This window comes from Lucilia sericata, unplaced genomic scaffold (assembly GCF_015586225.1).
Source record: "Lucilia sericata isolate MDLA Ls3-8-SP2 unplaced genomic scaffold, ASM1558622v1 Contig002485F_arrow, whole genome shotgun sequence".
NCBI lineage: Eukaryota > Metazoa > Arthropoda > Insecta > Diptera > Calliphoridae > Lucilia > Lucilia sericata.
Genome location: NW_023996264.1, coordinates 27,475 through 51,051, shown reverse-complemented (window position 1 = coordinate 51,051; position 23,577 = coordinate 27,475). Strand labels below are relative to the sequence as shown.

The window sequence follows — 23,577 nt, the reverse complement described above, 5'->3', positions numbered from 1 at the left end:
TTTGAAAAGTACTTGACACTTTTTTTTAATAAGTTAATGTATTTTGGAATATTGGTATTACTTTAGGAATTCATTCGTTTTACCCCTTAAAAATTTGGATTCACAAAAATCCCTCCCTAATGGATCTACATGACCAAAAATACATCTATTTTCGATTCACCTTCAGCGTTCAGATGTGCTTAATATACATACATATGTATTTATAAATTATAAATCACTTGAACAAAATCTCCTAGAATCGATCTATAAGACTTTCTTCTGTATTAGCCTCTCATATTAAACATTATGGTATAGGCCATGTCCGACTAAAATATAATAATATTTTCTTTAGTTTCAACTACAAGTTTATAAATAGTTTATTTACATTATAAATTTCCTTTAAATATTTAATAGCTGGTCACTTCAACACTCTTAAACACGTGCTTATATTAAAACAACCCTTAAAAATGTACCAAAACAAAACAACTGTTGCATTAGAAATGCTACCAAAAGCACGTGTTGCTATTTACAAACAAAGCAAATGTAAACAAAACTTTTGTAAACAGAGAGTTAAATGTGGAAAAAAACACTCGTATAAATTGCACTCAAAATATAACACTCTCTATAATAGTAAGCAAGTGCTGGAGAAAAATGGAAAATGAAGAAAAAGCTTTTTGCCACAAAACCTGTTTAACAACAACAATTTCTTGATTAAGGAGAGCACAATGAAAATCTGTTGAGTAGTTTTGAGATATAAAAACAAATAGAATTTCTTTTTTGTGGAAAAATAAACGAAAAAAAGTTTTTCTTCGTGTATGAGTGTTTTGTGTAAGTGATGAAAATTTAGCAAATAGAAATACGACTTTAGTTTTTGGCAAAACGTGCGCGTGTACGGTTGTTTAACATAAAACGTTTTAATGAGTTTGATTTAACAATAATTTTATTTAAAGAATATTTATGAAAAATATAAAGCAAGTTTTTAAATCAAAAAAGAAACTAATTTAACTGGTGTTAAAAATACTAATTAATTGTTTGTAAATTTTTGGTTGGTTAAAGATTTAAAAGTGCTATTTTATTAAGTGTTTAAGGAAGTGATATAAGAATTATTAAATGATTATTTGAACACTTAAATGACTTTTCCAAAAAAAATAGTGAAATATTGTGAAAACTCATTTATATCTTCCTTTTTTTTTTGTTCTACTGAACGCACAATTTACTTATTCATAGTGCGTTCGATAATCGTGTCAGTTTTTAAATAATCTTGTTTTTTTCAATTCACAATTGCAAATTTGTAAATGCAATTTTGTTTTCCATTGCCAGCACATTACAATGCAACAATAACAGATGTTGCTGTGAAAGCCGAAAGTTTTTTTTTTTTTTGCAAACGGCTGCTAAATGTTGCATCATGACACACATATCATTTCAACCATTTTATATTCCAAAGTGCAATTGATTGGAAAATCATTTAATTTGACGTCAGGCCCAAATATAAAATATATTAAGCAAAAAAAAATCTTACAATTGCGATAATACAATACACAAAATTCATACAATTGTATTTACTTGTAAATGTTCAATTTGCAGTTTAATTTTATTTTTTCACAATACAAAACAAACGAATAAAAATATTCATAGAGTCTCCATTAATGCCCCCTCTCTGTAGAATAAATATTTGTTTTAAATACAAAAAATTATTTATTTCTTTAACAAAAAGTGTTTTCTTAAATATTTTTAGTTTTAATAAAAGAAAAAATCACAAAAAACTCAACATATTTTCTTTAAACAATTTCATGCCATGTTGCATGATCCAGTTGATGATTGTAATACACAATTAAATTTTAATTATCTTCTTCGCTGTCTAAACAAAATTTGAATTTAAACAATCAAACATTGTCTAATAGTCAATTATCCCCTTTGGATGCCTCCATCTCTAATTCACATGAATTTTCAAAAAAATCGAATATCAAAGAAAATTTATTAATTTCATTTTCGTTGAATCCAACAAAAAGTGATTTATTACCTGCCTCGAATAGTGCTGAGAAATTAAGTTGGAAATTTTTCGAACAAGTCGATTCACTTGATAATCAGCTAAGAAGTGATGTGGTAAGTAACAATTTTAATTGATTTACTTTTGCCATAAATATAATAAATAGTGTAATGTTAAAGTTATTTCAGTAAATAAGGAAATATTTTGAAAATTATTCATTTACCTTTAGAATTTTGGATAAAAATACAATACTAGCATACCCTGGGTACTTCGCTACCCTAACTTAAATTAAATACATACAAAATTTTGTTTACTTTTATAGAAAATTAGAATTGATTAAACATTTGTTTAATGTTTCAGTTTTATACGTTTTTACCTAAGTGGAAAGTACTAATAAAAATTGTACAATTTTCCCCTTTTCGCTTAGAAATTTACTTTTTCGAGAATTAAGTTCACAAAATGTTCCGTATTTAAATATATATATCACAGATAAAATGCAAACGATTCAAATCTGCATTCATTTGTTCCACAAAAATAGTGCTTTCAAAAAGTACCAAACAATTAACTCGAATTTGGTCCTATTTAGATAGGCCTTAGTACTCGAATTCCAAATAATATACCAACAGCTTATTTTGTGTGAGTAAATAAACTACTTTTTCAAATTTATAAAAATTAGCTCAATGAGTTTGAATAAAATTAAATTTCCCGTTTTTCCCCTTTTTGTACTTTTTTTCCCAAGTGAAATAGCAAAAGTTTTATTACAATAAATATTACAGAGTTAGTCCGTAATTTAATAGGAATAATTCAATAAACCGAAAAAGTTTTCTTAATGTGCTAAAAAAAAGTACCTTAAATACAGTTTTTTTCCTTTTAACACCCAAAAAGGACAGAATTTTAGTAAAAGTACGAAACAAGTGTCTCATCATTTTGGGAATTGTATCCAAAATATTTATAAAAATTTTATTATGTTAATTAGTTCAAAAGTTATAAAGGGCCAAAAAAAGGTACCAAAATCACCTTTGATACACATTTTTACCCCTTAAAAGTACGAATTTCAAAAAAGTACCAGACACCCATCTGCTCGTTTTAAGAGTAGATACAGGTGCATTTAAAATTTTCTTGTATCACTAATATTGTGTAAGGTAATTAAGAAAACCTATTTTACCCGTTTTTCCCCTTTTTACTCGTAAATGTACAAGTTTCCAAAAATCCCTGCTTAGTGGATCTACATAACCAAAAACACATCTACTGTCAAAATTTCATGATTCTAGGTTCAGCCGTTTGGGCTGTGCGATGATGAATCAGTCAGTCAGTAACGCTACTCTTTTATATATATAGATTAATGGAAATTGTAAATGTTTTTCACAGTAATTGATAGAGGAATTTTAAGCAGTTTTGTTTGTATAAATAAAATAGTTTCTGGTTTTCTTACGTATAAAATATGCAAATATTTTTGTAAATTTTTTGTTTACGTTTGGAATTAGGAATTAGGAATCAATTTGTATATAAAGCAATAATAAAAACTACTTAGTTTGACTGGATTTTATAATAAAGTTGTGTGAATATATGAACTTTCGATCCAAAAATGTTAATTTAAGTTCTTATACTAACCCCATTATTCACAAACAAAATTTTTATTTTATAAAAGGTTTATAAAACAAAATTTCCATACAAAATCAAATTTATAAACCGTTTATAAAATAAAAATTTTGTTTGTGAATAAGGGGGTAAGTGTTTTTACGGATTTTAAAGGATAAATTTACTTTTTTAGGTCATTTATGGTCCAAACTTGAACTCTCATTGATTTTTGTCAAAACGTCTCTTATTACTTGATTTTAAACAATTCATCGACAATAAATATAATTTTCCTAAGAGGGATAGGTCAAATGGGCGGACATGGCTAAATTGTGTCAGAATTTTTATACCACGACAAATACGTATGATTGATATTTCTTTAAGTTATTAATTATTTAATACTCATACGCACAATTTAAGTGTTACTCTATTCTGCAATGAAATTTCACCTTTAAGAATAATTATAATAGTATTTAAGATATTAATATCTACAGTGATGGAGAAACTAATAGAAACGATTTTATTTTGTGGTGAAAACTAAATTTTCCCATAAACTACCTCTTAGATTTTGGTGATTATAATCTCAAATAAAAGGTATTTAACTCTTCTTTCATATGATATATCTATTTTATAGATTTTTTTGCTGCATCGTATTTTATTGGTATTCAAATAATTAGGCATTGGAAAAAATAATAGAAACAATTTTGCAAAAGGGGACATTAGCTAAAATATCAGAAAGGCGTTTTTGTATTTAACTAGCTATACCAAGTGTGCTTTGCTACACTAAAAGCAAAAAAACCCACTTACACATGGGAGATGCCACTCAAATTATTGCAAGTTCGCCAATTTTTCCGAATTTAATTAATATGTGAGGGGCCAATCACCCCATTGAAAGTCCTCCAATTTTTCTCTAAATGTTCACATGAATGTTAAAGTTCTTCATGTAAAATTTGAAGATTCTAGCTTCAACAGTATCTCAGATATACACATTTTTCTATATAAGTCCGTTTTTTATCCCCCAAAATGTTCAGATGAATATGAAACTCCTTTTTGCAAAATTTTAGGAATCTAGTTCTATTAGTTTCTTAGATAAATATTTTGTTGTATTTAATTCATATGGGAGGTGCCACTCCCCCCATTAGTAGTCCGCCAATTTATTACACAAAATATTGCCCTGGATGCTAAAGTTCTTCTTGCAAAATTGGAAGCTTTTAACTCTAATAGTTTCCAAAATAAACGAATTTGTGTATTTAATTAAGGAGGTGTCACGCCCCTGCTACTAGTCCGCCCACTTTTTATCCTAACTAATCACATTGAGACTTAGTATGTGGCTCCGACCAAATTTGAGGGCTCTAACTGTTACATTTTCCGAGATATACTGATTTAATATTCTCTTAATATGGAAGGTGCCACGCCCACTATAGTCATTCCGCCCATTATTCTTATGGATGTCAAAGTTGTCCGTGCAAAATTTGAGAACTCTGATTGTACCAGTTTCCAAGATATATGACTTTTAATAGCTATTAAATAAGTAGGCGTGACAACTCGCCTATTTGAAATTTAAAATAAAAAGTAGCCTATAGTTCCTTCCAGATATACAGGAAGGTACTGTTAAAATTTCAAGAAAATCGGTCTAGCCGTTTTGCCGTCTATAGACTTCAAACAAATAAACACACATTCATTTTTATATATATAGATTTTGAAAACTTTAATTATAAATGAAGTTCTTAATATAAAATATAATTTTTACTTTGTTTTTTTTTGTGACAACGATCGTTTTTTTCACCGTTTAATATATCGTAGGGACCCCACATTTCAAATATCTTAGATAAAATGCACAGATAGTGAAAGAAATTACTTTACATGGTTAAATTATATAAGAAATTAGTTTTTGAGAAAATTTCCAGCCTAAAAAGTTTTAGATCCACTTATAGATAATGGCAATCCACCGATTTTTAGGCAAAATTTCGAGTTGAAGAATATTTTTGCGTATCATTAGTTGTTTTCGAGCTATAGTGCATTATTTTATATAACAAATTAAGTCATAACAAATTAGTCATAATTTCTACGTTATTCATAAGCAGTTAATATATTCTTAAACATTGTTACACCATGTATATCAAACTCGCTCTATGACCCATAGTGTAATGTCTGCCTATCCATAATTTCAGATAGTATAACAGGTCATATTTACGATCAGAATTGGTGGTCACAATTTAGAGTAATATTCCCACCAAATTTTATTAAAATCAGACTTTATCTTTAAATATTTTGTAACAATTTTTGAATTTTCAAAAGAGTAAAAACACTTTGGCTTACATTTATATTGGAAATAAATTAAAGTCGGGTTTCTATCATAGAGCTAGTTGAAGTCGTTGTCAGATTTCAATGAAATTTAGATTATGTCAACTAATTTTTTTTCAAATTATATTCATAAATGTAACCTGTGACCCCATCAGAAATTTCGGATAGACGGACAGTGCAGTATGTGCCAAATAATGATGCTTTGATAAGAGAAATTAATTATTTATTTTAAGATATTATTAGAAAGAAATGTCTGTATAGGAGTTAAAAATATTAAGATTTGAAAATGTCATTGCAAAGAAAAAATAATGCACTATAGCTCGAAAACAGCTAATGTTATGCGAAAATATTCTTCAACCAAAATATAAGAAATTCAATTCTCTATAGAAATTATAATAACATCAAAACGCATACGACGCATAATAAGCGAGATATTCGATAAAAACAGATTTTAGTAACCTTTGACCTCCAATATTATGCGTTGATTTTAATACGGAATTAAAAATTTTTACTCAAAATTTTTTTTTTAATTTTTTAGTTAGAAAGTAAACAGATAAACGATTTTTGGAACTGTTACTTTGGAACTAGTAATGTCGTTATTAATCCTCGAAACAGTTCTGTCGAAAATGTTGTGATTACAAACGACTTCTATAAAGTTTCCATAAAATCAGTTCTTTCAATATTTTCATAGGTACAACACTAGTACAGAATTTCAGAACTATTTAAAATTTAAATATAATTGACTACTCCCAAAATTGATCTTAAACTCAACAATTTGAATCATAAATCGCTGGGAAAATATATAGTTATAAGTTACTATAATTTGATAGAATTTTTGTTCTAAAGTTGAATTTTAGATCAAAAAAGTAGGCCTTTTTGAGATGCACCGGGTCCCCTTCGTATCAAATGATTCGGAATCTTTTTTTCATTAAAAATATGACATTGAAAGTTTGCTTTTTAAAAAGTATGAATTCTTTAAACATCTTCTTTAAAAATTTTTCGATAACTTAAAATTAAAAAAATTTCCTATTTCCTAAAAAAGTAGCAAAAAATCGTCTTTCTTGAATTGTTTATACCCACCATCAAAAAAGATGGGTGATATATTGTTTTTGTCATTCAGTTTGTAACACATCAAAATATTTGTTTAAGACTTACAAAAGTATATATATTCTGGGTCCATATTAGATTCTAAGATTTAGATTTCTAAGATCTAGCCATGTCCATCCGTCTGTCTGTCTGTTGAAAACATGATAGAGTCCAAATGGGAACATCTAGAAAGCTGAAATTTTGCATAGATATTTTTAGTTAATGCAGGTTGTTTGGTATTGAAAATGGGCAATATTGGTCCACCTAAATCTCTTTGTGAAATTTTATAAGGATTCTACCCGCCATATATGGTCCCCTCCAGAAAATAACTTTGACGTCCATAACTCTCTAAAATAAGCATATATAACGGTGAAATTCGGTATAAACATGCTTTATAGGAACCTAAATCTCTTTGTAAAATGTTACAAGGATCGGCCCATAATTGACCCTACCCGCCATATAAGGTCCCCTTCAGAAAATGACTTTAATGCTCATAACTGTCTAAAAGAAGCATCTATAGCGGTGAAATTCGGCATAAACATGTTTTATAAGAACCTAAATCTCTTTGCAAAATTTTATAAGGATCGGCCCATAATTGAACCTACCCGCCATATAAAGTAGTAGAAGTAGTATTTTTGGTTATGCAGATCTACTAAGGAGGTATTATTGGAAATTCGTATATATAGGAGTTAAAAAGAAAAAAAAGTAAAACAGTTTTTTTTTTCATTATCTATGTATATACATATGTAAATAAAAAAAGTCGCGTTACGGCTGAACGGCTTAACCTAGAATAATGAAATTTTTACTGTAGATGTGTTTTTGGTTATGTAGATCCTCTAAGGATTTTGGGAAATTTGTAAATTTAGGGGTAAAAAGGGGAAAAACGGGTAAAACCGATTTTCTTAATTATCTTACACAATATTATTGATACAAGAAAAATTTTAAATGCACCTGTATTTACTCTTAAAATGAGCAGATTTGTGTCTGGTACTTTTTTGAAATTCATACTTTTAAGGGGTGAAAATGTGTAACAAAGGTAATTTTGGTACCTTTTTGTCCCTTTATAACTTTTTAACTAATAAACTTGATAAAATTTTTTTAAATATTTTTTATTTCTACAGTAAATGTGTTTTTGTTTATGTAGGTTCACTAAGGAGAGATTTTGGGAAATTTGTAAATTTAGTGGTAAAAAGGGAAAAAAAAGGGTAAAACCGATTTTCTTAATTATCTTACACAATATTATTGATACAAGAAAAATTTTAAATGCACCTGTATTTACTCTTAAAATGAGCAGATTGGTGTCTGGTAGTTTTTCTAAATTCATACTTTTAAGGGGTGAAAATGTGTAACAAAGGTGATTTTGATACCTTTTTGGACCTTTATAACTTTTTAACTAATAAACTTAATAACATTTTTTTAAATATTTTTTATTTTTACAGTAAATGTGTTTTTGGTTATGTATATTCAAAAAAGAGGGATTTTGGGAAATTTGTAAATTTAGGGGGAAAAACGAGTAAAACCGATTTTCTTAATTATCTTACACAATATTATTGATTCAAGAAAAATTTTAAATGCACCTGGTACTTTTTTGAAATTCATACTTTAAGGTGTGAAAATGTGTAACAAAGGTGATTTTGATAACTTTTTTGGACCTTTATAACTTTTTAACTAATAAACTTAATACAATTTTATTAAAATATTTTGGATATATATATCTTCCAAAATTATGAGACACCTGTTTTGTACTTTTTTAAAATTCAGTCCTTTTTGAGTTTAAAAGGCAGAAAACTGTATTTTTGGTACTTTTTTAGCACGTTGAGAAAACTTTTTCGATTTATTGGGGTATACCTATTAAATAACGTACTAACTCTGTAATATTTGTTGAAACAAAATTTTTACTATTTCACTGGAGGAAAACGGGAAATTTTATTTTATTCAAACTCATTGATTTGGACCTTTATAACTTTTTAACTAATAAACTTAATACATTTTTTTAAATATTTTGGATATATATATATCTTCCAAAATTATGAGACACTGGGGAAAAAAGTACAAAAAAAAAACTGGAAATTTATTTTATTCAAACTGAGCCAATTTTTATAAAATCTAAAAATAGTTAATTTACTCACACTAAATAAGCTATTTGTATATTATTTTGGAACTTCGGTTACTAAGCCCTATATAGAACCGAATTCGGGTAAATTGTTTGGATCTTTTTGAAAGCACAATTTTTTCTGCAACAATTGAATGCACATTTGTGTTTTATCTGTGATATATAGATTTAAACACGGAATATTTAGTAAACATAATTCTTGAAAAAGTCCATTTCTATGCGAAAGGGGGGGAGGGGGGGGGGGGTAAATGATACAGAGGTAGAATTTATTTTACTTTTGGTACATTTTCTTTATATGGTACTCTTTGTATGTGTGTTCTATAATATGAATCCAAAACACATGATTATTAAACATACATAGTCCATTTTAAATAAGATTCTTAAGAGAGAGAATATTTTAGTAATTTTTATCTCTGAAATGGTACTTTTAGAATTTACTAAAATATTCAACCTAGAAACATAAATTAGAACGTGCATGATCCTGACATAATAATAATCTGTGAGTGGGGACTCCTTGGTACTTTCGCATTCTTCAAATGGTACCCTTTGAATTCTCTATAATGGGGAAGCGGATACTTTTTGTATGCGCGTTCTACAATATGTATCCAAAACACATGATTATTAAACATACACGGTCCTTTTTAAATAAGATTCTTAGGAGAGAAAACATTTTAGTACTTTTTATCTCTCAAATGGTACTTTTAGAATTTTCAAAAATATTCAACCTAGAAACATAAATTAGAACGTGCATGCTCCTGACTGAATAATAAACTGTGAGTGGAGACTCCTTGGTACTTTCGCATTCTTCAAATGGTACCTTTTAAATTCGCTATAATGAGGAACTGGAACACATGACACCGGGTCCTTATTAAATTAGAATTTATTGAGAGAGGTTTTTGTAGGTTTTTTCAGATGATACTTTTTGATGTTTTTTACAAAACTGAACATAGAAATATAAAATTTGTGTTGACTTGAGTGAATGAGAATCTAAAGAATGTACTTTTTCGTTCATCAAATTGTATTTTTTGAATTTTCTATAATATTGAACACAGAAGCATACAATTTTTGATTGAATGAGAATCTCTAAGAGGTATTTTATAGAACTTTTTCCTTCTTTTAAATAGTACTTTCGAAATTTTCATATGTTTAATTAAACCATTTAGCATTAAATTAAATAAATAAATTTTAAATGAATTGTTGTTGTCAATAACTACTGTCCAAATATTAAAAATTAATTTATTTACCCAAAAATAATTAAGTTTCTCGCTATGAAAAATAATTAAATGAATACAAAATAACTTTAAAGCTAATAAAAAGCCTTCAAGTGCAAACACACCGAAAAAAAAATTAAATATTAATGACCAATATAAACAGAACCAAAAACAAATTTTCAATATTTAATAATTAAAATATTTACCAAAATCACAAACACTCACACATGATTTACACAAAAAAAAATAATAAAACCTTAAAGCATTTAATTTATTTAACAAACAATATCAATGGACTTTTTTTGACCAAAAAAATTATTTATTATTAATTATTACAAGCACTGAACTTTAGAAATGACAAACAAATAAATAATAAACCTTTCACTAACGTTTTCAACGTAACGTTTGTTTGCTCTTAAGCGACTGGTAAATTTTGCTACAAAAATTATGTGAGAGTGTGTGTGTTGTTGTTTCGAAAATAAACAATAAATTTTATTTAAAATATTAAACAATCAACAACTACAAGTACAAGGGCAAACATACTATAAAATGAAAATATGTCGACAATAACAACAATAATAATAGGAAAAAAATTAAAAGTATTTTTATCCTTTTTTTCCATGTGTCGCAATCAATTTTTAGCTTTAAGGGAGAAAACACACATACATACACCAACAAACAACAGTATTTGCTGCCTCTCTATATGCTTGTGTGTGCTTTAAAAAAATTAAATTAAGCAACAACTAAATGAATTAAATACAATTTTCTACTTAATGTAGTGTATGTAAATAATTGTATGGTTATGTGTGTGGGAAGTTTGTTTGTATGTGTAAGTGTATACTCTCTTATTTATAAGTGTAGAACTGTGTTGTTTTAAGTTTGTTAAATGTTTGTATTAAATCTACATAGAAATACACTTTAAAACTTTTTGCAAAAAAAAAATATTTTTTTACAATTACAAATTTCACATTTAAAAAAATTTATTTGTTTGTTTGTTAATTTATTAAAGGATTTTTATGTATGGGAAAAGTGGTTAACGAGAGCATGGAGTGTTGTTTTTAGAAACTTGTTTTAAAAAGTGTTTAAAAATGCTTAAATAGTATCCAATACTCATATTTCAAGGAACTTAATTTGGGAGTGTTGGCCTATTGTGCTTCTGTGACGACCCACCACCTCTCCATTGTTCTTCTTACACAGGTGGCAATTTATGTATATGGCATATCCGGTCTAGTATACGTGAACTTTGCTTGAGTACTTGAGCTATCTAATCTCTGACCATTGCTGCCCCGTTGCTTAACTTCCGAGATGCAAAAACATCTCGTTTACAACCACGTAGATGGGATGGCCTCTGTTGTGTCCTAGAGACAGCACCTAGAGACGTAACCGGTAGACCGAAGTACGAATCCATCAAATAAGCCGAGACTTTGTTCTTACTCACAGTGACACACTGTGATAAATCTGGTATATACAGAGTTTACTCTGAACATACCTGGACAAGGAAGGAAAATTCAATAGTATCACTTGTATAAGATACCTTTTATACATCCATACCATTCAAGCCTGCAGACTTCTCATTTATGCGACACACTCATTCTAGGTATACGGACAGATGAGTTACGTATACCCCTACATTCTTCCTGTATATTATCCATCACCAAACTCATTCAATTTATACGGGAGGATGAGCCACGTATAGCCCTACTTTCCTCCGGTATCATATACAATTAACACCAACTCATTTCAAACGCTTAGTCCAAACAGTCACAGTGGGGTATATGTTGTCAATCGGCATCAGCACCGAACTTATCCCAAAATATACATCTCACCGTGCATCAGTCCTTTAACCGCAATTTACTCTTCCGGCGAGTTTGGTTTTAAACCACAGCCACTACGTGAATTCCGAAGCAACCTCAAACACTGACCAAACAGGACAAGTCCTGCAGGCAACTGGCCACACGTAGTACCAGTATGTGGTTCTCTAATTAGACCCCATGTCAAATCATGCCAAGAACTAGCCGATGAGTGAAATGACATCACCAGTTTATAGCCCGGCAGAATAGAGGTACTGGTAGCACCTCTTTACCCCGGAATTGCAATACACCAAGATGAGGGTCTTTCATCAAGGAAACGTGCCCCGGGGGGATATTTCAGGGAAAGTACTAAATAATAACTTGTATGTATTCGCAGTTAATTGTTAAAGGAATTTACATTTTTATGAAAAATGAAATACACTATAACACGTAGATGGCTAACGATATGCAGAAAAGTTCTTTTAATAAAATTATTCTGTCAAAAGACAATTACAATCGTATCGAAGAGTCTTGTATTCGACAAGTTATACCGGGTCTTATACAAAAATATGCCCACTTTCAAAGCATAGGTAGTAAATTTGTGAATTACGATATATGAACCAATATAAAGAATTAATCGACTTTATTATTAGAGTATTTAATGGGTGAATTCTGGAGATTTACATAATTTAAAGAAGTGTTAAGTTCTTAAACCAATTCCAATATTAGAAATGTAGTAACATGTTAGGTATAAGACGATACGAGAAAAAATAGTTATTATTATGGACTTTCTTGGTTTTAATCTGCTTATTTATTAGATTAGATTATCAAGTAAGTTGTTATTTTATTCTACTTAGTCAATGCAACAAAATCATGGTAATTCGTGACGTATGAGCGATATTCCTTTGAGTGGTTAGTTATTTATAACTCATACGTACAGTTTCAATCACTTCGAAAGGCTATGATGATTTTTTGGCTTCAAGTTTGTCGAATTGGTTTTTAAGCATTAGTTATCAAATATAATGGGTTATTAGTCCTATTAGCTGGGTGGATTAAGGTTATCAGGTATCACGTTAATCTTTCCAGCGTACATTTTTTTCGACATAAAATATACTCGAATATATGTCCAAATCGATGCCAAAATTCTTAAATTGTTCCATAAAAACCCATATATTGGCATATTTTGATTTTCCTGTCTATTAATTAGGATTTTTAATAGTGTGCTTTTATTTTGAATGTATGACTTATATTAAAAAACCAGATTATTACACTGTCCAACAAAAAGACACGACCCATATGATATACATATGGGCAATTCCATGAAAAGGTAAACCACGACTGAAAAAATAAAACCCTTATAACTTCTGCATTTTTGAAGATAATTCAACAACAATTTGGTTATGATCTTTTGTAGCACCAAAGACGAAGACTGTTGAAAATTTTTGAAATCGGTCTATTTTTACACCTCGCCGCCATACAAACGGAACCGAAAATATCACTTTTTAGCTCATAATTCTGTTAATTATAATACTATCCCTTCAAAAATCGGCAGATCTAAAATGTTTATAAGCCTAAACCTTTATGCCGATTTTCATAACGATTGGACCTTATTTGACTCTAGTTCCATTCTAAGTTTAATTTCAGAAAAACACTTAAACGTCCGTAACTCACCTCTAATCACTAGTATTATGATAAAATTTGGCACAAATATGTGTTATATGAATTAAAATCACACCTAGAATTTTATGAGGATCGGTCCACATTTGACCCTAGTCGCCATATAACTCCAGTTTTTTATTTTTATCTATTAATTGCTTAAACGTGTATATAGGTCGGCCATATCCGACTGCACTTTCCTACTCCTTTTAATTTGTTGAAGTGTGTGTATGCATATATTTCCAAAATATATATTTTATAACCTAAAAAAAAAATCAGGAGAAAAATGTGTCACATACGATGTGTCACGTACGATATTTAAAAATGTAAATATTTACATGTATTTTAAAAACACTTCCGTTTTTTATCACGTATGATATCGCCATATTTTAATCCATATTTTGGAAAACAAGGTTCCGAATGGGATGATACCTTTTGCAAATATAGTATTCTTTAAATGGAACAGAATGACAAAATTGTTTTCCAAGTACACCTAATTTTACAAAATCTATACCACTCTGAAGGCGTGCGAATGTCACATACAATCGTATGGAATTGTAAGTCTGAAACTATAAATTTAATGGAGAAAGACCCATTTTGTGTATCGCATAATTTGGAGATAACACTCACTCTTTGGAGTGGCTGCAAAACTAATTCTTTAATCAATGATTTTTGTTAAAATTTCTCATCCATTCATAAATACAAATTGTACTCGTCCTATTTTGACATTGACACCAATCTTTTCGACATTGACAATTTTGAATTCGGTTTTGTGGAAGAGTTCTTTAATGAATGTTCAAATTTGTGATAAGCTTCATAAATAGTGGCCCCTTTTGAAACAATTGATGAATTATCGTTGTGGCAAAAATTCTGCCGTCTAAGTAGTGTAATTAATTACATCCACTTTATGTATGAGTAATATAACATTGCGCATAACTCATACTTAAAAAATACGGTAAATTTTAATTTTGACATTTATTGATTAGATGTGAAATTGGCGATTCTTTCACAATTTGATATGTGAACTTTAATTCTTGGAATAGAAAATTGCACTCACTATAGTAACACTTTTAAAACATATATACCCGTTAAGGCTGTTTTTCGGGGATCCACTTGTATGGGGGCTATCCGAAATACCAATACCAAACAAAGCTTACCTTTGTGGAAAAATTCAACCCTCTATCTCATTCCGTATGGACTCTATCGTGTATTTAACAGACAGATAGACGGACAGGGCTAGATCGTCTTAGTATTTAATAAGGACCCAGAATAAATATGTATACTTTTGTTGGTATGTGACCAATATTTCGATGTGTTACAAACGTAATGACAAAATCAATATTATATGTATGAATATGACAATATATTTTATAGGATCAATAAAAGCCAAAAGAAAGGACATATAGGGATGATATAAGTATATTATCTTTTGATATTTTATTATGTTATTAGACAAAAATGTCCAATACTTTTTCAAACAAAAAGAAATAAATCAAGGTTTACGAAAATTATTCATCGAACATCAAATCAGTACGTCCGCCATCAAAAGACAAGCAAAACTGATATAGATTATAAACAAAAAAATCTAGAAAGCTAAATTTAAGGAGGATTATTAATAATGTTTAAATTAAGAATAACAAAAATTCAATCTTCAAAGAATTCTTAATCAAAATATGTGGAAAAAGTGAAAATCGAAGAAAAAAATTCTTTGGTTCTAAGCTACAATAAAAACTATATGTATAACTGTAATCAGTTATAACTAAATAACTTTAAAATATTGTTCAACAACATTTCTCATCAAGAACATAAACTCTTTAGTATGTTGTGCTCACAGTTGGCACCATTAAGTTTCTTGTTGAACAACTCAATACTATATACCTTAATACAAACTACAAACATTTTACACAGTATTTAAGGATTAAAGGAATTATATTAAACAGGAGAAAAAGAAACAATCATTTACACACACACTCTTACAACCCCAACCATCACACACCACAGAAATGCATATGGGAATTTTGTATGAGGAACCAAAAAAAAAAAATCCATATAAAGCTATGCAAACTGAGGAAGATAATAAAGAGATAGAGAGGAAGAAAATAATAAAATGAAAATAATATTTACATAGATCTACCTTATGAAGTGTTATTTTAAAAAACAAACACACACATACACAAGTACAAGCTTTTACTCTCAGTCATTTATATGTACTTGTACGAATGTAGGATAATAGGATAATATTTACAATTCACCTTTATTGAAGTGGAAATGGTTGGAAAAATTTCTTGTTGTTGCAGTTATAACTGTATGAGTGAATGTATTTTTGAATGTAAGTAACTGTGCTGAAAATTCATTTAAAATTTACATTTACATACTTTACTTTACGTTGATTGTATGAGTACAAGTACGAGTGTGTAAATACAGCAAAGAATTTACACAAAAATATGTTCACAGCCAAATAAAATTTTTGAAATATTTACATTGCAATGCGTTATTGAGGGAGGTAGAGGAGACATTATACAGTGTCTCAAAGGTAAGGGAGAGTGCGATAAAAATAAGTGTCATATTGTTGGTAACAAATGAAAATTGTTTGCGTTTCCTATCCCCATGTAGACATCAGGATAATGGTGCATGTCTGTAAAGCCAAAAAACGAATATATAAATATGTTGTAAAATAATTTTTGTTTTGTTAACATTTTATTTTTTATTATGAATGAGTATTCGTATTTTCATAATCCTTGCACAACAATTTTTGTTTTGGCAAAAGTTTTTTTTCTATATTTTTTAATAATGTCGTTGTTCTCCATATGTTAACTAAAAAGGAATGTTTCATACATCCTTGTTGGTAGAAGTAGACTTATGATAATGCGTGTTGTCTATTCAAGTAAATGTGGGTGTTTGTGGATATAAGTAGACTATAGTAGAGTAATGTAATGAATGCAAATGCTTTGTAGTTGATTTACAATCTGCAGACAAGACACCAACCATTCTTCTTACATTCCATTAGACATTTTACCAGAGTGTTACACATATTTTTGGCCAAATAATTTAGTTATGAACAAAAATTTTTGTTACGAGTTATAGATAGGAAGTTAGTTTTTGTTTTGCAACAGTTGTGTTAAAATATGACACTGCTGGGGAAATGCTAATAATATTAGACTATAGACTAGACTATAGACTAGACTATAGACTAGACTATAGACTAGACTATAGACTAGACTATAGACTAGACTATAGACTAGACTATAGACTAGACTATAGACTAGACTATAGACTAGACTGTAGACTAGGCTATAGACTAGACTATAGACTAGACTATAGACTAGACTATAGACTAGACTATAGACTAGACTATAGACTAGACTATAGACTAGACTATAGACTAGACTATAGACTAGACTATAGACTAGACTATAGACTAGACTATAGACTAGACTATAGACTAGACTATAGACTATACTATAGACTATACTAGACTATACTATAGACTAGACTATAGACTATACTATAGACTAGACTATAGACTAGACTATAGACTAGACAATATACTAGACTATAGACTAGACAATATACTAGACTAAGCTTTGTATATACTAGCCTGTATATATCTAAACACTTTCTGCATATAAATTTTAATAAAAGCATACATATTTGCCAAAAATAACTACTATTTTTACTACTAAAATATACTTTAAAATAAATGTCCTGTTATTTTTTCAACATCCTTTTTTTGGTAGTTTTCTACAGTAGTAGCAACAATACTAATAACAACAACACATGTTTATGGCATGACATTACACAGGGTCTGTGTCTTTTTAGGCTCGACATATACTAAATACGTATAAAGAAAGGCACAGTGATTCCCAGCCTCGCAAGTCACAGAGAGTTTCCGATCTTGTATTTTTTTAGTATTACTACTGTTTGCAAAATTTGTTTTTTCTAATCATGATGACAAGTCAGAAGATTGTCCTAAATGGATTTGATAACCGCAATGTATACCGAAGTGCAGTGGATTTATTTACTTTTGAAATTTGAGGCAAATTTATATCAAAACGGAAAACGGACTATTTTGAAAACTACTGGGATATACATATATAAGGACGGACGGAAAAGCAGAGACAATATGAATGTTAAATGGTAATTTAATGTTTCTATTCTCTCGTAATTTTATAGCTCTAATATGAATGTTTAACTACACTTATGTTACAAGTATGACGACAGCATAAAAGTAGTATTGTAAACATAAGTGAATGTGAGTGTATAAATGTGTATGTGTAAATACTTATTTTTAAGTGTAACAGACTAAATGGTCTTCTTATGCGAGAGATGAATTAAAATTAGGTAATGTACAAAATCAGCTGAACTAGAACTGAGCTGGAATTGAGCTGGCATTGAACTAGAACTGAACTAGAACTGAACTAGAACTGAACTAGAACTGAACTAGAACTGAACTAGAACTGAACTAGAACTGAACTAAACTGAACTAGAAACTGAACTGAACTAGAACTGAACTAGAACTGAACTAGAACTGAACTAGAACTGAACTAGAACTGAACTAGAACTGAACTAGAACTGAACTAGAACTGAACTAGAACTGAACTAGAACTGAACTAGAACTGAACTAGAACTGAACTAGAACTGAACTAGAACTGAACTAGAACTGAACTAGAACTGAACTAGAACTGAACTGAACTAGAACTGAACTAGACTGAACTAGAACTAGAACTGAACTAGAACTAGAACTAGAACTGAACTAGAACTGAACTAGAACTGAACTAGAACTGAACTAGAACTGAACTAGAACTGAACTAGAACTGAACTAGAACTAGAACTGAACTAGAACTGAACTAGAACTGAACTAGAACTGAACTAGAACTGAACTAGAACTGAACTAGAACTGAACTAGAACTAGAACTAGAACTGAACTAGAACTGAACTAGAACTAGAACTAGAACTGAACTAGAACTGAACTAGAACTAGAACTGAACTAGAACTAGAACTGAACTAGAACTAGAACTAGAACTGAACTAGAACTGAACTAGAACTGAACTAGAACTGAACTAGAACTGAACTAGAACTGAACTAGAACTGAACTAGAACTGAACTAGAACTGAACTAGAACTGAACTAGAACTGAACTAGAACTGAACTAGAACTGAACTAGAACTGAACTAGAACTGAACTAGAACTGAACTAGAACTGAACTAGAACTGAACTAGAACTGAACTAGAACTGAACTAGAACTGAACTAGAACTGAACTAGAACTGAACTAGAACTGAACTAGAACTGAACTAGAACTGAACTAGAACTGAACTAGAACTGAACTAGAACTGAACTAGAACTGAACTAGAACTGAACTAGAACTGAACTGAACTAGAACTGAACTAGAACTGAACTAGAACTGAACTAGAACTGAACTAGAACTGAACTAGAACTGAACTAGAACTGAACTAGAACTGACTAGAACTGAACTAGAACTTGCACTAGAACTGAACTAGACTAGAACTAGAACTAGAACTAGAACTGAACTAGAACTGAACTAGAACTGAACTAGAACTGAACTAGAAACTGAACTAGAACTGCTGAACTCGAAACTGAACTAGAACTAACTAGAACTGAACTAGAACTGAACTAGAATGAACTAGAACTGAACTAGAACTGAAACTGAATAGAACTGAACTAGAACTGAACTAGAACTAGAACTAGAACTGAACTAGAACTGAACTAGCAACTAGAACTAGAACTGAACTAGACTGAACTTGACTAGAACTAGAACTGAACTTAGAAACTAGAACTGAACTAGAACTAGAACTAGAAAGTGAACTAGAACCTGAACTAGAACTGAACTAGAACTGCACTAGAACTGAACTAGACACTGAACTAGAACTGACACTGAACTGAACTAGAACTGAACTAGAACTGAACTAGAATCCTGAACTAGAACTGAACTAGCAACTGAACTAGAACTGAACTAGAATGAACTAGAACTGAACTAGAACTGAACTAGAACTGAACTAGAACTTGAACTAGAATGAACTAGAACTGAACTAGCACTGAACTGAGAACTGAACTAGAACTGAAATAGAACTGAACTAGAACTGAAACTAGAACTGAACTAGAACTGAACTTAGAACTGAACTAGAACTGAACTAGAACTGAACTAGAACTGAACTAGAACTGAACTAGAACTGAACTAGAACTGAACTAGAACTGAACTAGAACTGAACTAGAACTGAACTAGAACTGAACTAGAACTGAACTAGAACTGAACTAGAACTGAACTAGAACTGAGCTAGAACTGAACTAGAACTGAACTAGAACTGAACTAGAACTGAACTGAACTAGAACTGAACTGAACTAGAACTGAACTAGAACTGAACTAGAACTGAACTGAACTAGAACTGAACTGAACTAGAACTGAACTAGAACTGAACTAGAACTGAACTAGAACTGAACTAGAACTGAACTAGAACTGAACTAGAACTGAACTAGAACTGAACTAGAACTGAACTAGAACTGAACTAGAACTGAACTAGAACTGAACTAGAACTGAACTAGAACTGAACTAGAACTGAACTAGAACTGAACTAGAACTGAACTAGAACTGAACTAGAACTGAACTGAACTACTGAACTGAACTAGAACTGAACTAGAACTGAACTAGAACTGAACTGAACTAGAACAACTGAACTAGAACTGAACTAGAACTGAACTGAACTGAACTAGAACTGAACTAGAACTGAACTAGAACTGACTAGAACTGAACTAGACTGAAAAACTAGAACTGAACTAGAACTGAACTAAACTGAACTAGAACTGAACTAGAACTGAACTAGAACTGACTAGAACTGAACTAGAACTGAACTAGAACTGAACTAGAACTGAACTAGAACTGAACTAGAACTGAACTAGAACTGAACTAGAACTGAGCTAGAACTGAACTAGAACTGAACTAGAACTGAACTAGAACCTGAACTAGAACTGAACTAGAACTGAACTAGAATGAACTAGAACTGAACTAGACTTACTAGAACTGAACTAGAACTGAACTAGAACTGAACTAGAACTGAACTAGAACTGAACTAGAACTGAACTAGAACTGAACTAGAACTGAACTAGAACTGAACTAGAACTGAACTAGAACTGAACTAGAACTGAACTAGAAGCTGAACTAGAACTGAACTAGAACTGAACTAGAACTGAACTAGAACTGAACTAGAACGAACTAGAACTGAACTAGAACTGAACTGAACTAGAACTGAACTAGAACTGAACTAGAACTGAACTAGAACTGAACTAGAACTGAACTAGAACTGAACTAGAACTGAACTAGAACTGAACTAGAACTGAACTAGAACTAGAACTGAACTAGAACTGAACTAGAACTGAACTAGAACTGAACTAGAACTAGAACTAGAGCTGAACTAGAACTAGAACTGAACTAGAACTGAACTAGAACTGAACTAGAACTGAACTAGAACTGAACTAGAACTGAACTAGAACTGAACTAGAACTGAACTAGAACTGAACTAGAACTGAACTAGAACTGAATTAGAACTGAACTAGAACTGAACTAGAACTGAACTAGAACTGAACTAGAACTGAACTAGAACTGAACTAGAACTGAACTAGAACTGAACTAGAACTGAACTGGAACCAAAATAGAACTGAAGTGAATTATTACACTACCCTCTTATCTAAGTATTTGAATACGTTCCATTTTATTACTTTTCTGTCTGCTTATTTTCAAAAATTCTTATTCAAATCATGCGTGTGTAACATACGGCATTGCTACTAAGTATTTTCCACAGTGCCATGTCTATTATATTTTAGGACTAAACACACAAACTCTATTACATATTTAATGTAGTTGTTGCTTTTGCTGTAAATTGCTGTAGGAACATCATTATTTATTTATTGTTTGTTTGTTGATTTTCATTTGCTGTTTGTTGCTTTTACTTACATTTAAGCAAAACATACTTTAAGGTTTTGGGTCTTAGCCTTAAGATATAGACCAAAATTTGTCTTTCATTTATTTACTATATAAATTTGTTGTTGTTGTTTTTGGCATTTCAGTTTTATTTATTAATATTTTAATTTGTTGCCATAAAATGTTATTAATTTGTTAATAAATTTTCTAAGAGAAAATTTACAAAATATGCAAGATTATCTGTGTTAAAGAATGTTTAAAGACATTATTTTAAAACTTTAAATAATTAAGTTATATACAGTTTTTAAATATTTAAATTTGAGACATAAATTATAAAATGTGAAAAATATTAGTTGAGCACATACGAAAGGAGCGTATAAGTTTTAAAATATTACTCATACGTCTTATATAAGATATTTAGTGTAGTATAATTTGAGAAATGTTAAAGATCACTATATTTGTTTAGCTTCTTTATATTCATAGAGATATTTTTGTTTTAAATTAATTAAAAAAATGGGTTATATAAATTTAAAAATGAGGGGAAAATTTTTAATAACTTCTGCTTTAACATTGTTGTGTAGAAATCGCCATAGTTTATATTATTCTGAAGATGTCAGCATACATATCCCTACATGTTGTGAGAAGTTGCTCTTACCTGTTCACTCCACTTTCTTATTTTTTGTATAAATGTAGAGAATAGCAAAGACTTTGTTTACTTTCGCAACCAATGAAGAGGGAAACGATTAATAAGCACAAAAAAACGTCTGAGGCAAAACACTGTGGAGCAACTGATAAAAACTTTTAGATGTTTCAGATGTTATACATTCTTTAGACATTTAGCAATATTTCCACTGTATAATGTTGCACTAAAGATTCTTCTTTCTTTAGCATCAACAAAAAATATGCCACAGAAATGTATACACTTGATACAACAACAATAAATACTCACACAAAATAAATAACAAACACAAAAAAGACATGTAAACATTTTTAGAAATTCACGTGAATCGCTAGAGATTTGCGTGTGTGTGTGTGCGGAACACAAGTGTTGCACTATAACAAATGTGCAGCATAACCAGAGGAAAAACATGCCACAATAGAATACAACATGTTAAATATTCTATGAAGACAGACATTTGAACTTGTCGCAGATTTGTTGATGAATGCGATATAAATTGAGAGGGATGAATTTTGTAGTTTATTTCTTAAAGAAATTTCGTTTAAAAAGATTGTGTTTAATATTTATGAAAATGAATGCTATTTGGAACAAACTTATATTTGTAATTTTTTCCTAAGATTTAACTGATTTTGTTAGAGATTTTATTTAAATACTTTAAATGACTCTCTAGGGATAAAAGTGCAAAAAGGAACTTTATTTGCAATAACATTACAACAGCAATGTATAAAATGTTGTTACTTTTAAGTTTAACGACAAAATTTTCACAGACAATTTTCAGAATTTTCGATAAAATTTTCTTTTAAATAGAAAATTTTCGATAAAATTTTCTTTTAAATAGAAAATTTTCGATAAAATTTTCTTTTATATTGAAAATTTTCGAATAAATTTTCTTTTATATAGAAAATTTTCGATAAAATGTTCTTTTATATAGAAAATTTTCGATAAAATTTTCTTTTATATAGAAAATTTTCGATAAAATTTTCTTTTATATAGAAAATTTTCGATAAAATTTTCTTTTATATAGAAAATTTTCAATAAAATTTTCTTTTAAATAGAAAATTTTCAATAAAATTTTCTTTTATGTAGAAAATTTTCGATAAAATTTTCTTTTATATAGAAAATTTTCGATAAAATTTTCTTTTATATAGAAAATTTTCGATAAAATTTTCTTTTATGTAGAAAATTTTCGATAAAATTTTCTTTTATATAGAAAATTTTCGATAAAATTTTCTTTTATATAGAAAATTTTCGATAAAATTTTATTTTA

At 29.6% G+C, this 23,577-nt stretch overlaps 1 protein-coding gene across 1 annotated transcript in view; it reads left to right on the top strand.

The window, feature by feature from the left end:
• Nucleotides 1-1,836: 1,836 nt before the first annotated feature.
• Nucleotides 1,837-23,577, top strand: part of LOC119614001 — a gene marked incomplete at its 5' end in the record, with an annotated part of 44,736 nt that continues 22,995 nt past the window's right edge. The window contains one exon of the mRNA XM_037970077.1: nucleotides 1,837-2,082. Within this exon, the coding sequence (XP_037826005.1) occupies nucleotides 1,837-2,082 (246 nt within the window). The remainder of the gene's footprint in view (nucleotides 2,083-23,577) is intronic.